The sequence below is a fragment of the Carassius gibelio genome, chromosome B22, assembly GCF_023724105.1.
Source record: "Carassius gibelio isolate Cgi1373 ecotype wild population from Czech Republic chromosome B22, carGib1.2-hapl.c, whole genome shotgun sequence".
NCBI lineage: Eukaryota > Metazoa > Chordata > Actinopteri > Cypriniformes > Cyprinidae > Carassius > Carassius gibelio.
In genome coordinates, this window is record NC_068417.1 from 13691233 (window position 1) to 13704577 (window position 13345).

The window sequence follows — 13345 nt, forward strand, 5'->3', positions numbered from 1 at the left end:
ACAAATTTGTTGAGAAAAATTATTCACTTCAGTCTTGTTATTGATATATTATTGGCTATATATCTTTTAATTAGGCTGGAGATTACTTTTTTTTATTCATCTTTACTATTTATTTTACATTTGTTCTTTATTAAAAATATGTAAATAAAATAATTTGATGCTATCTTATGTTATGTTATTTTCAGAAATTTGAAGAGGAGGATCAAGTAGTAGACTATGTTTCTGTTAGCATGAGAAGAACCTTCTGTGATGAACTTTGAATATGTATAAATATATACTGTAAGAGAAAATACATGTCTATATATATTCACAACCTAATACACTCATGCCTTGATACCAGTGCAAGTTTCAGTACTTATTTCCATCAATAGTGGCACTAGTAGAACAGCTATTCTTGTCTATATCACATCCTCTTTTCATAAAGATCCCTTTCCTTTGTCTGACAATGCCTTATAATCATTTTAAGAATACATTTGATGTTTATCAATTCACTTTTGTCATAGTTATTGTATCATGTGAATGTGCAGTGGTTTTCATCAGTTTTGGGGAGTTACTAACAAAAAGGAGAAATGCTGCCCAGACCTCATTTCTTCTATATGTATAGGACTTTCTTTTTTCAGATGAATACAGTCATAATTATATTAAACATGTCCTAGCTCTTCCAAGCTTTAAAATGGCAGTGGATTGGGGTTGAGATTTTGAAGACTGAGATGCACAAAACATATATATATATATTGATGATAATATTAATACATTTTGACCTTTCTAGCGGTTGTATAGATTTAATTGATTCATGGCTGCACCTGGATCAATCATCTGTCTGTCAATGTGAAAACTGTGTCAAATAAAATGTAAAGTGTTGGGTCTAGAGGTGGTTTCTTAAGCAGTGAGCTTACCCGAGCCTGCTTAAATGCTAAAGGAAATGTTCCAGAGTGAAGAGAGGTGTTGATAATTTGAGTAAGTGAAGGTATTACTGAAGAAGAAATCGCTTGAAGGAGGTTAGTGGGGACAGGATCAAGTGGACAAGTAGTAGGATGATTGGACAGGATACGTTTGGAAACGTCCATCTCTGAGAGTAGAGAGAAGGAGGAGAAAGAGCGTATATTAGTCGTTATGAAGTTATTATCAGTCTGTGCTGTGGAGAATTAGTCACTGATGGTTATTGTCTATTAGTGAAGAAAACTGCAATGTCGTCGGCTGTAAGAGTCGATGAAGGAGGAGTTAGAGGTGGACTAAGAAGAGAAGATAAAATTGTTAAAATTGTGCGAGAGTCAGAACAGTTGTTAATTTGGTTGCGGTAGTATGATGTTTTAGCAGTGAAGACATTTGTAGAGAAGGGAGGAGAGACTGATACACACTGAGGCCATTTCCTCTCTGCCTTCCTCCCTAGCCCTGAGTTAAGAGTGATGTTCACGGAGAACATCGGACAGCCAGGGGGCAGATGGGGTGGTGCGTGCTGGTCTAGATGACAGTGGACAAAAGTTGTCCAAGCAAGAGCTTAACCCTCTGGAGTCTAAGGGTATTTTTGGGGCCTGGAGAAGTTTTTTCATGCCCTGACATTTGTGCTTTTTTCAGTTTCTTATAAATATCTAAATGGGTAAAGTCTAATCTCACTGTAATCAGCACAAACTGGGCTATAATAATATGTGAAATGCATGTATGTACATGATTGTGTTTATGAGAAAAAAAAAAAAAAAAATTATGCGTGGTTAGTGAAAACTAAAAATGTTAAAACACTTGAAAAAGGCCCTAAAACACATAAAGAACAATTGAGAACTGGAGCTTGTAGCCTAGAATTTTTCTTTCTAAATTATGTGAAAATCATCTTGTTTACTCACTCACAGAAAACAATATATTGATTTAAATTTTCGAACACACTTTTTGTTGGTAAAATTCCTATGCAAGTAGGCGTCAACTACCTATTATGACACATGAGACAATGTTCTGCGGAAGATTAATTATTTCAAACTACGTTATCTGTCTCTATCATTTCAGCAGAGTCAGATGTTGATCAGTGTGCACTTGTATTTTTATGTGTATAATGATTTATCACATAGTATTATAAAAGATTAACAGATATTTTCTTTCTTCAATAGTTCCAAAAGAAGCCATTTTACTGTTAACTGTATATTGCTGGCATCATTCTTTATATTTTATTGGCCATATTTCCATTATTCAATTTATTATTGCTACATTTCAGTTATTTTTTTTTTTGTTCATTTAAAATATTTAATTATATCTTGTGTTATACATTTTTTTTATAAATTTGAAGAGGAGGATCAAGTAGTAGACTATGTTTCTGTTAGCATGAGAAGAACCTCCTGTGATGAACTTTGAATTTGGGTCTGTTGTATTTATATATATGTATATGTATTACTCATGCCTTGATACCAGTGCAAGTTTCAGTACTTATTTCCATCATTAGTGACACTTGTAGAAGAGCTATTCTTGTCGATATCACATCCTTTTTTCATAAAGATCCATTTTCTTTGTCTGCCTATGTCTCAGAATCATTTTAAGAATACATTTGATGATTGTTGATTCAATTTTGTAATAGTTATTGTATCATGTGAATGTGCAGTGGTAAGTTTTCATCAGTTTTTGGGCGTTACTAACAAAAAGCATTATATAGCATAATCGCTAGTGTGAAGTGACACACGTGGAAGCGCAGTAGAGAGCGCAAAACAAACACCGGTCATGAATTAGAAGTACAAAACGAGGATTCGTAAATATAAATGGCAGAGGATTTCAATATATATCCAAGAGGAGACTAGTTTTCCTTTACTGTAAACTAAACTTGGTTCTCACGAGACTAGTATATTCTTGCCGGAGCCTGCATCCTAAGTCATCCACTGGAACACCACTCTCAACATGTTTAAATATAACTCTGATTGTATTCTTCTGAATGAAGAAAGTCATAAACACCTAGGATGGCTTGAGGGTGAGCAAATCATGGGGTTATTTTAATTTTTGGGTGAACTATCCCTCTAAACCCTCAGGTCTTCCAGTGATAGTGACTTGCTGCTGGATGATAAACAGGTGGAAACAAATCCTACAAGTCCCTGCAAGTCTCCTTTTTCCACTCGTTTATGATATAGCAAGTGACAATTGTGCGTCTGAGGTTTATTTTCCCTTAAGCATTTTCACCATTATGGGTTCATCTTTAGATGCTGGTAAAAAGCTATTGAAATATTTTAACAGACCAAATGTTCTTGTAAAAGCACATTAAAAATGTAATGAAAACTATACATAAGGCTATATTTCTACAATGATTTCATGTATTCAGACCAAATTTGGTCTGTGTTAAACCAATCATGGCCAGAGATATATGAGAAGTTTCAGCACAGTGCTACCTATTGCTCAAAAAAAGTTTGTAGCTCTTAAACAGCTTGGCTAAAAAAAAAATCATACGATTGTTCTCAGTTGGTCATTTTTTGCATCAGGAATTTTTAAATTTGCATAAAATTATCAGCACAGACAGCTCTTTAGCTTTTACATATAATTAATTGGAGTCAAATTTGTGACCATTAAATTTCGCTTTAGGCATGGGCTTAAATCTAAACATAACAAGCAACATCCTATCAAGAATTACAACAAAAACACATATTTCCACAAGAGACATTTATTTGCTTGTTGTATTTTTGCATCATTTTTGGATAGGATGCAATATCTCAGCTGGAGATGAACTTAACTTTAAACATTAACTTATTAGTAACATCATTTTTTATAATAATGTACCTATCCCAGTATTATGGGACATTTTTAAGGGTCTTCGGTTCATGCATTTAGTGGACTCACTCTCACACAACACATTTTAAATGTTTGCCACCCTACCCCCTGTGTTTAAGTCAGACACAGTTCCTCATCACAATTTTTCACATTTGAAAAGCTTTTCAATGCAGCAGGACAACACGACTAAAACAAGTTAAATGCTCTGAATGTGTACTTCCACCTACAGGATGCTCCTCCACCCAACAGATCAACCCACATTTCTGAACAACAGACAACAGCAGCTTTCAGTCTGACTCAGAAACTGAACCTTAGTAAAAACGAAAGTGTGATATGGCACAGGTTTAAATATAACGTTTTGTTTTGTACACTAATGTTAAGAACTTTATAATTATACACAACAATTTAAAAATCACAAAACTTTCACTCGGTTTATCATGAAATGTAGTTTATCCACATCTCACACAATTTTCTTATACTTCTGGTCATTTAACACGGACAGGCAATTATATTACAAAAATGTGTTAAATATAGTATTACAATGTATAATATTTTACGCATTTAAAAAAAGTTAAAATACAAGGATTGAATTAAATAAAGCATTATATAATATGCAAATAGAGTGTGCAAACAAGGAGTGTCAAATTCTGTCTGGGAGGAGTCACATCAGCTTGAGTGTTTTTAGCAGAGGTTTTATTAGATCAGACACTGAACCACTGAAGAAAATGTTTCACATGTTTGTTTTGTTCTGTGTGTGCTGCTGGAGTCTGACTAGTAAGTTATTATTTATTTATTTTATTTTATTTTTTTGCTAAGAATTAGACTTTTGTTTTTATCTGCTATTATCTGTACCAAATGAATCATCACTATGAAAAATATCATGGACAATTTTGAGATGTCTTGTAGATGTCTTTGTTTATGTTCTGCATGGTGATTCAGAAAGCCATAGCCCTCCACAGAGTTGCTTTTAAATATCAGGTCATTTTTGTTTTAAATGTAAATTCAATTTCAAAAGAATTTCATGTTTTACAAATTTTAAATGCAGTTATCATAAATTTCTACAAAAGTCACGGAAAGCCATTAGTCCATATGTGCAGAAGCCCTGAGAGAATGAAAGATGGTAATGAAACAGCAAGTTCATATTATACTGTTCTAAGTGTCTCATTTACTAAACTAAATATTTAGCACAATTAAACTATGTAACTTGAAACACTGCTTTTGCCCCACAACTGATAACTTTAAAACAGACCCCTGTTCATTTTGTGTCTCTGCTGCTGTGGTGAATATTATTCAGTTTACATGCAAGTGATTAAAACTATAGATGATTTTAGGATTTGTAAACCAACAGTAACTTTAATCTGTGACAAAACCTCTTCATGTTCATCAGGTATGTTTGGTGCAGAAACAAATGAAATCCAGACAGTGTCAGTGATGGAGGGAGATTCTGTCACTTTAAAAACTAATGTTACTGAATTAAATGGAGATGAAGACATAACATGGAAATATGGAGCTGAAAAGTATCTCATAGTTAAAATCAGTGATGAGAAACAAACGTTTTCAACATTAGATGTTCATGATGAGAGATTCAGAGACAGAGTGAAGCTGGATAATGAAACTTTATCCCTGACCATCACAAACATCACAACTCAACACGCTGGAGTCTATGAACAACAGATAAGGGGAGCAAAACTGTCAACAAAAACATTCAGTGTTTCTGTTTATCGTGAGTATGGATCATTTGTTCTGCCATACACATTATTGTTTTATAGTTTGAGGTGACAGATCAATTCAATTCAATTCAATTCAATTCAAGTTTATTTGTATAGCGCTTTTTACAAAATAAATCGTTACAAAGCAACTTTACAGAAAATTATGTTTCTACAATATTTAGTAGTAGCTAGTAGTTTGTGCACATTTGACAGGATTTTAGAAAAAATAAAAATAATAATAATAATAATACAAGATGTAGTCAGCTAGACGATGAACTATCAATATTATTAATTAAGTTATTATATGATTCAGTCACACATTTAGCAATAATTGTTAGTTCTGTTTGTTGATTCAAGGTAGCATCATCTGGGGTCCTCTGAGGGTCAGCATCATCTCTTCTCAGGTGTTCTGGATCCAGACTGGAGCTTGTTTAAATCCTAGTTACCACGGGATGTAAATCCCGTGGCGAAACATAGAAACAAAATACAGACATCATTAGCATAGCTGCTGATCCAACAAAGTAAAATTAGTTTAACCCAAGTTAATGAATAAAAATGCACCTTTGAACAGATGCAACTACACTCAAAATTAAAAAGATACATTATTCGAATGCTTGGTGAAAGAGATGTGTTTTTAATCTAGATTTAAACAGAGAGAGTGTGTCTGAACCCCGAACATTATCAGGAAGGCTATTCCAGAGTTTTGGAGCCAAATGTGAGAAAGCTCTACCTCCTTTAGTGGACTTTGCTATCCTAGGAACGACCAAAAGTCCAGCGTTTTGTGACCTTAGGGTGCGTGATGGGTTGTAACGTGGTAGAAGGCTAGTTAGGTACGCTGGAGCTAAACCATTTAGGGCCTTATAGGTAAGTAATGATAATTTGTAACTGATACGGAACTTAATAGGTAGCCAGTGCAGAGACTGTAAAATTGGGGTAATATGATCATATTTTCTTGACCTCGTAAGGACTCTAGCTGCTGCATTTTGGACTACCTGTAGCTTGTTTATTGAAGAAGCAGGACAACCACCTAGAAGTGCATTACAATAGTCCAGTCTAGAGGTCATGAATGCATGAACTAGCTTTTCTGCATCAGAAACAGATAACATGTTTCGTAGCTTGGCAATGTTTCTAAGATGGAAGAATGCAGTTTTTGTAACATTGGAAATATGATTTTCAAAAGACAAATTGCTGTCTAATATAACACCCAGATTTCTGACTGTAGAGGAAGTAACAGTACATCCGTCTAGTTGCAGATTGTAATCTAAATTGGAGAAAATTGTGTGTCATCCAATCTTTTACATTTTTAACACACTCTGTTAGCTTAGATAATTGGGAAGTTTCACCTGGTCTCGTTGAGATATATAGCTGAGTATCATCAGCATAACAGTGGAAGCTAATTCCATATTTTCTAATAATATTACCAAGGGGCAACATATATATTGAAAATAGAAGGGGACCTAGGACGGATCCTTGTGGCACTCCATATTTTACTGATGATAAATGAGATGACTCCCCATTTAAGTAAACAAAATGGTAGCGATCGGACAGGTAGGATCTAAACCATCTTAGAGCCTGCCCTTGAATACCTGTATAGTTTTGTAATCGATCTATGAGTATGTCATGATCTATGGTGTCGAACGCAGCACTAAGATCAAGTAAGACTAGAAATGAGATGCAGCCTTGGTCATACAAACACTCACTCAATACAACATTAAAGGTCCCCTTCTTCGTGATCCCATGTTTTAAACTTTAGTTAATGTGTAATGTTGGTTGTTAGAGTATAAATAATATCTGTAAAATTCAAAAACTCAAAGTTCAGTGCCAAGCGAGATATTTTATTTAACAGAAGTCGCATACAAAAAACGACCCGTTTGGACTACAGCCCTCTAGTTCCAAGGCGTGGCCTTGTTGCACTCCGACGGAGAAGAGGAAGAGCTGCATTTGTTTTTGCCATGTCGTTGAAACGCTGATATTTTAATCTCGGAGTCCAATCATCTCTGTTTGGCCTTCCCAGGGACGCTGTAGATCAATGGTTACAATTTATGTTTAACTCGGTTCCCGAAAATTATAATCCACATGTAAAACTATGTGCAGCACATTTTGCTGAGGACAACTTCCTCAATCTCAATCAGTTTAATGCCAGATCCGCACAAAGATTATTCTTGAAAGATGGAGCAGTTCCCTCTTTGTCTGGAGAAGGCGTTGTTTATGGACCACAGCCGGAAAGTTTTTTTTTTATATTTAAGTTGGTGCGTTTAACAGTTTCTAGAACTTATTACACAAAGGGCAACGCTGTTTAGCTTTGTTAACTAGATGTTAGGGCTTTACAAAAAAATGAATGCGATTTCCATGCGCATCTCGTCAGTAAAAACGCTCCTGTGATTAGAAGTACATCTCCAACACGTGCGTTCTAGCCCAGTCACGTTTCAAGGAGGGCCGCGTGCTCTAAACTGATGTCGAATCACAACACAGGAACCGCTGGCACAATCAGAACTCGCTACGTATTTCTGAAGGAGGGACTTTATAGAACAAGGAAGTCATCAGCCCGTTTTTGTGACAGTGAAAACAGCAGTATACAGATAGGTGAATTGTGTGAAAAATACTGTTTTTTTACACGCGAAACATGAAAACATGTTATATTGCACACTGTAAACACAATCAAAGCTTCAAAAAAGCGCGAATAGCGGGTCCTTTAAAATAAAATTGTTTACTCTATCCATATTTCTGTTTATTCTTTCATGTTTTCAGCTCATATGCCTGTTCCTACCATAACCAGAGACTGTTCTTGTTCATCATCATCATCATCTTGTTCATTGCTGTGTTCAGTGGTGAATGTGAGTCATGTGACTCTCTCCTGGTACAAAGGAAACAGTTTATTGTCCAGCATCAGTGTGTCTGATCTCAGCATCAGTCTCTCTCTACCTCTGGAGGTGGAATATCAGGAGAAAAACAGCTACAGCTGTGTGATCAACAATCCCATCAGAAACCAGACCACACATCTGAATATCACTCAACTCTGTCACACATCTTCAGGTACGACAGCTCTATATACAGTATGTGTTTATTAATTGACATTATATATATATATATATATATATATATATATATATATATATATATATATATATATATATATATATATATATATATATATATATATATATATATATATTTTTTTTTTTTTTTTTTTTTTTTTTGTCATTCACTTCTCTATGATTACAGCATCGGATGCAAACTTTAATTTACAACAAGACTTTCTAATGGTGCTGATTTCTGCTCCTGCTGGATCTCTGTTGATTGTAGCTGCAGTTGGGATCTTTTGCATCAGCAGGAAACAAAGAAAAACTGATCAAGAAGGCAAGAGTTTCCTAAATGACAAATATGTTTTGTTTAAAAGCAAATGTGTTAATGCTGTCAAAAATAATCTGGCATTAAATCCTCAATTGCATACATTAATGCTTGTTGTACAGAAAAAAATCTAGTTGAGTTTTTTTTTTTTTTTTAATGCATCTATAATTATTGTCAAAACAGTTCAGACTTATACAGCAGAGATCATTTACTCTGATCCGACATTTCACAGAAGCAACGAAGAGAATTTGGTAAGACATTTTATTTGTATTTTTTTCACATTACTCTGTCAACTAAGAAACTATATACTGCATATACTAAAATACTAAAATATACCAAGTTTCAAGCATTGTTCAAATAAGTACAAGGGACACTTAACTAAACTAACTAACCAAATAACTAGAGAAGACTGACTATAATCAGCTTGCTTCCATTTCGTGAGACAAGTCTACTCTTCACCTGAATTAGAAAAAAAAGCTCCATAGTGTTCATTGATATGAAGACAACGTTTTAGCATGTACATGTTATATCTGAGTGAGAACAGAGACCATTCATAGAAGAACAATTAAAAGAACACATCCAGATTTGTGTGAGTGAAGGAAATCTGCTTGTGAGTGGAGAGATTTGTGCTTGTGCATTACATAGATCATCATGTAACATTACGCATGCTCGATATTTGTCATATATCATGCTATAGAAACCCTCTAAAATAAGTATAAAGAGGAGAAGAGAATGCCACTATAGGCAGCTGCACATGGCAGGATCCGCCACTGCCAGATACACGCCCCTGAGATTTGTAGTAGTAAGTGGACGCAATTGGCTACTGAATCTGTGGTCATTCTATTTGCAAGCATCAGTGTTTTGAACTTGATGCAAGCCGCAACCAGCAGCCAGTGCAGGGTGATAAAGAGAGGTGTGACATGAGCCCTTCTGAGCTCATTGAAGACCTGTCGTGCCACTGCATTCTGAAAGATTTGTTAAGGTTTGATAGTGCCAGAAAAGTATTGCAGTAGTCCAGCCCAGAAATGATAAGGGCCTGGATAAGAAGTTGTGCAGCATGCTCTGTTCGAAAGAGCATGATCTTTCTGATGTTGTGCAATGCAAATCTGCACGATCTAGCAGTTTTTGCAATGTGTTTTTTTTTTTTAAGTCAGCTGATTATCAAAGATTACACCAAGATTTCTGAACAAACTTGATGGGGTTATTGGTGATTAACCTAACTGGATGGTGAAGTCATGCTGCAGATCTGGAGTGGCAGGGAGGACACAGAGGTCAGTCTTTGCCAGGTTGAGCTGCACTGTAGGTGATGTTCCTTCATCCATGCTGAGATGTCAGCAAGGCAACCTGAGATCTGTGCAGCTACCACTGGATCATCTGGATGAAATAATAATAAATAAATAAAAATAGCTGTGTGACATCAGCATAGCAATGATAGGAGAAGCCATGTGCCTTTATGATGGATTCCAGTGATGTATTGTATGTGGAGAAGAATAGGGGTCTAAAAACTAATCCCTGGGGAACCTCAGTGAGCAGCTGATGTGCTTTGGATAACTCCCCTCCCCAGGCCACCCTGAAATACCAACAAGTGAGATTGGATTTAAGTGAAGTTGAATCCTTGTGATGCCCAATGAAGAGAGGGTGGGTAGGAGGATCTGATGATTCACAATGTCAAAAGCAGCAGACAGATCCAGCAATCAAGTACTGATTTGGAATCAGCTTTTGTGATCCGCAAGGCTTCCATGACTGACAGTGGAACATACTCAGTCGACTAACCACTTCTGAAACCTCGACTGGTTAGTGTCCAAATGGTTGTTCTAAGAAATAAATAATGGTACCTAGTTAAAACAAATCGTTTGAGTGTTTTTGCTATGAATGGAAGCAGAAAGACTGTCTGTAGGTGTGTAGCTATCAATAAGTGAAGTGTTTAAAGGGGTCATATGACATTGCAAAAAAATAACATTATTTTGTGTATTTGGTGTAATGAAATGTGTTTAGACAGTTTAAGGTAAAAACAAAACAAAAAACAAAAAAAACATTATAACAACATAATGTACATTATAGTTGCTCTTCTATGCCCTGCCTTCTGAAACATGTTGTTTAGAAAGCTCATCATTCTGAAAAGTGAGGTGTGTGCGGATTCACCAGCTATCCAGTGCACTGTAGATTACATTAGATTAGGTTATCTCTTATTCCGAGGTCACCGTAGCCACCAGATCCAGTCTGTGTCCAGATCAGAGAGTCACTGCAGTCACACGGATCCAGTACGTATCCAGACCAGATGGTGGATCAGCACCTAGAAAGGACCTCTACAGCCTTGAAAGACAGCGGAGACCAAGACATCTAGAGCGCCAGATACAGAATCCCTGTAAAGACCTTGTCTCAGAGGACCACCAGGAGAAGACCACTGGAAACAGATGACTCTTCTGCACAATCTGACTTTGCTGCAGCCTGGAATTGAACTACTGGTTTCGTCTGGTCAGAGGAGAACTGACCCCCAACTGAGCCTGGTTTCTCCCAAGGATTTTTCTCCATTCTGTCACCGATGGAGTTTCGGTTCCTTGCTTAGTTGTGGTCACTTCATCTACAGCGATATCGTTGACTTGATTGAAAATAAATGCACAGACACGATTTAAACTGAACAGAGATGACATCACTCAATTCAATGATGAACTGCTTTTAACTGTCATTTTGCATTATTGAGACACTGTTTTCCTAATGAATGTTCTTCAGTTGCTTTGACGCAATGCATTTTGTTTAAAGCGCTATATAAATAATGGTGACTTGACTTGACTGTGATTGGTTGAATTCTTCAAGCTAGCATGTGATAGAAATGTTACGCCCCTTACCATATTGTGATGCCATTTCCCGGCACAATGAGGCAAAACCAATAAAACCCATTATAAATGACATATTTGTTGCATCAAGTGGTGACATAAAAACTGATTATAATGACTTATACTGTCTTTTTATGCATTGTGTACTGCGTGGTGTAAACATACAATCATGACGCATTTGTGATCTGAGAAAGTTCAAAAAACAAGTGCTAGCCTACACTGCTCAAAACTCGTGTTTGAATCATCAGTGGCAAATCCTTTACATATGTAAATGTACTTACAGGCTGTCAGTCTGAAGCGCCAGACTGTCCTTGTTTTTTGGAATTGAAGTTGGAATTGCCCCTTTTTTAAAGAAACAGCCTTTGTGCCCAGAAGCATTGTAGGCTACTGGTTCAGGAAACAGTCCTCATCCTCAGCAAAAATGCACTGCACACATCTGAATATTTGGGTAGAACTGTTCTGGAAAATTGTTGTAAATACAACTTATCTGTAGTTGTGCCCTCTTTTATAAGGCCAAACAAAGTCGTTTCATTTTCACAACCAAACACACAATGGTCAACAATATAGCAGTGGTGGAAACAGCAAAAGTTACGAGTAAAATTTACGCCTTCTTTCTTTGTGTGAACATTTGGAGAGGTGTTATCTTCCCACATCTTCCCACATCGTGTAGTAGAGTGGTGTGTATGGGCATGTTAGAATGAGCCGTTTTAGGAGGGTATGGTTGACTCTTTAACTTTGTTAAAAAAAGCCTATCTCTTTGAATTTGAGACTTTAGTCATTGCAACTGTACAGATTTTCTTTATGCACCTAGTGTTTGTAACACTCCAAAGAGAAAGGAAACATTTAAATCCCATCATATGACCCCTTTCATTTAGAATTTTTTTTTTTTTTTTTTTTTTTTTTAGCAGTGGGGTTTATCCAAGCCTGCTAGGATGCAGTGAGGAAGGAGGAGAGATGTTTTGATATGTGGGAGTCCTGGTAAGAGTGTTGGAGAGATTGCTTAGAGAAGATGTGATGGGATTGGGTCTAGAGGACATGTTGTAGGATGGCTGGAGATGAGAAATTTGGATAATTCTGCCTCAGTGAGAGGACAGAAGTTGAAGAGAGTTGTTTTAGCCATGGGTGTAGTTGGTTTGAGTCCTTGTATTTCATGAGTTCATGCTTACATAATTAGCTGAAGTATGTGTGACGAGAGAGTCGGACCGTGGGAAAGGAGCGAGGCCGGTGGAGTGATTGGAAATGAGCGACACCTGCTTGACCCACCGGTCTCGAGTCCCACGGAGGAGATCGGAAGGATACAAATGAAGAGCGACGACAGTGAAGAATGAGAGAGGACCAGGCCTTGGTTTTATTTTGTGTTTGGTTTTTGTTTGTGCGCGACAGTCGTCCATGAAGGGCTGTTGTGCTGTTTTGAGTTCATTTTATTATTAAAGACTTTATTTGATTGTCCGCCGGTTCCCGCCTCCTTATTCCCTTGATGATGAAGTTTTACATTATTACACTGGTGCTGAAAACCGGGAGGAAGGAGGGACGCTCTGCCGAAGATCACTCGACGCTGTGGTGAATCCACTGTGCCATCGAGTAGGGCGAGGGAGTGTGCCGCCATGGACGCTCGAGGTGGTGGGCTGGAGTGAGTTGCCAGGGACAGATGAGCTCGCTGCCGGCCACCCGCGATGTGGAGAGGCGGCTGCCATCCGTGAGGGAGCTGAGGAGTTGGCGCCGTTC

General features: G+C 36.9%; 1 protein-coding gene across 1 annotated transcript; it reads left to right on the plus strand.

Moving 5' to 3' along the window:
• Positions 1-5122: 5122 nt before the first annotated feature.
• Positions 5123-8920, plus strand: LOC127988037 (CD48 antigen-like). The gene is made up of 3 exons (XM_052590532.1): positions 5123-5452; positions 8187-8471; positions 8661-8920. Exons 1-3 carry the CDS (start codon positions 5161-5163, stop codon positions 8918-8920), a joined length of 837 nt encoding a protein of 278 aa, XP_052446492.1. The 5' UTR covers positions 5123-5160.
• The last annotated feature ends 4425 nt before the right edge of the window (positions 8921-13345 follow it).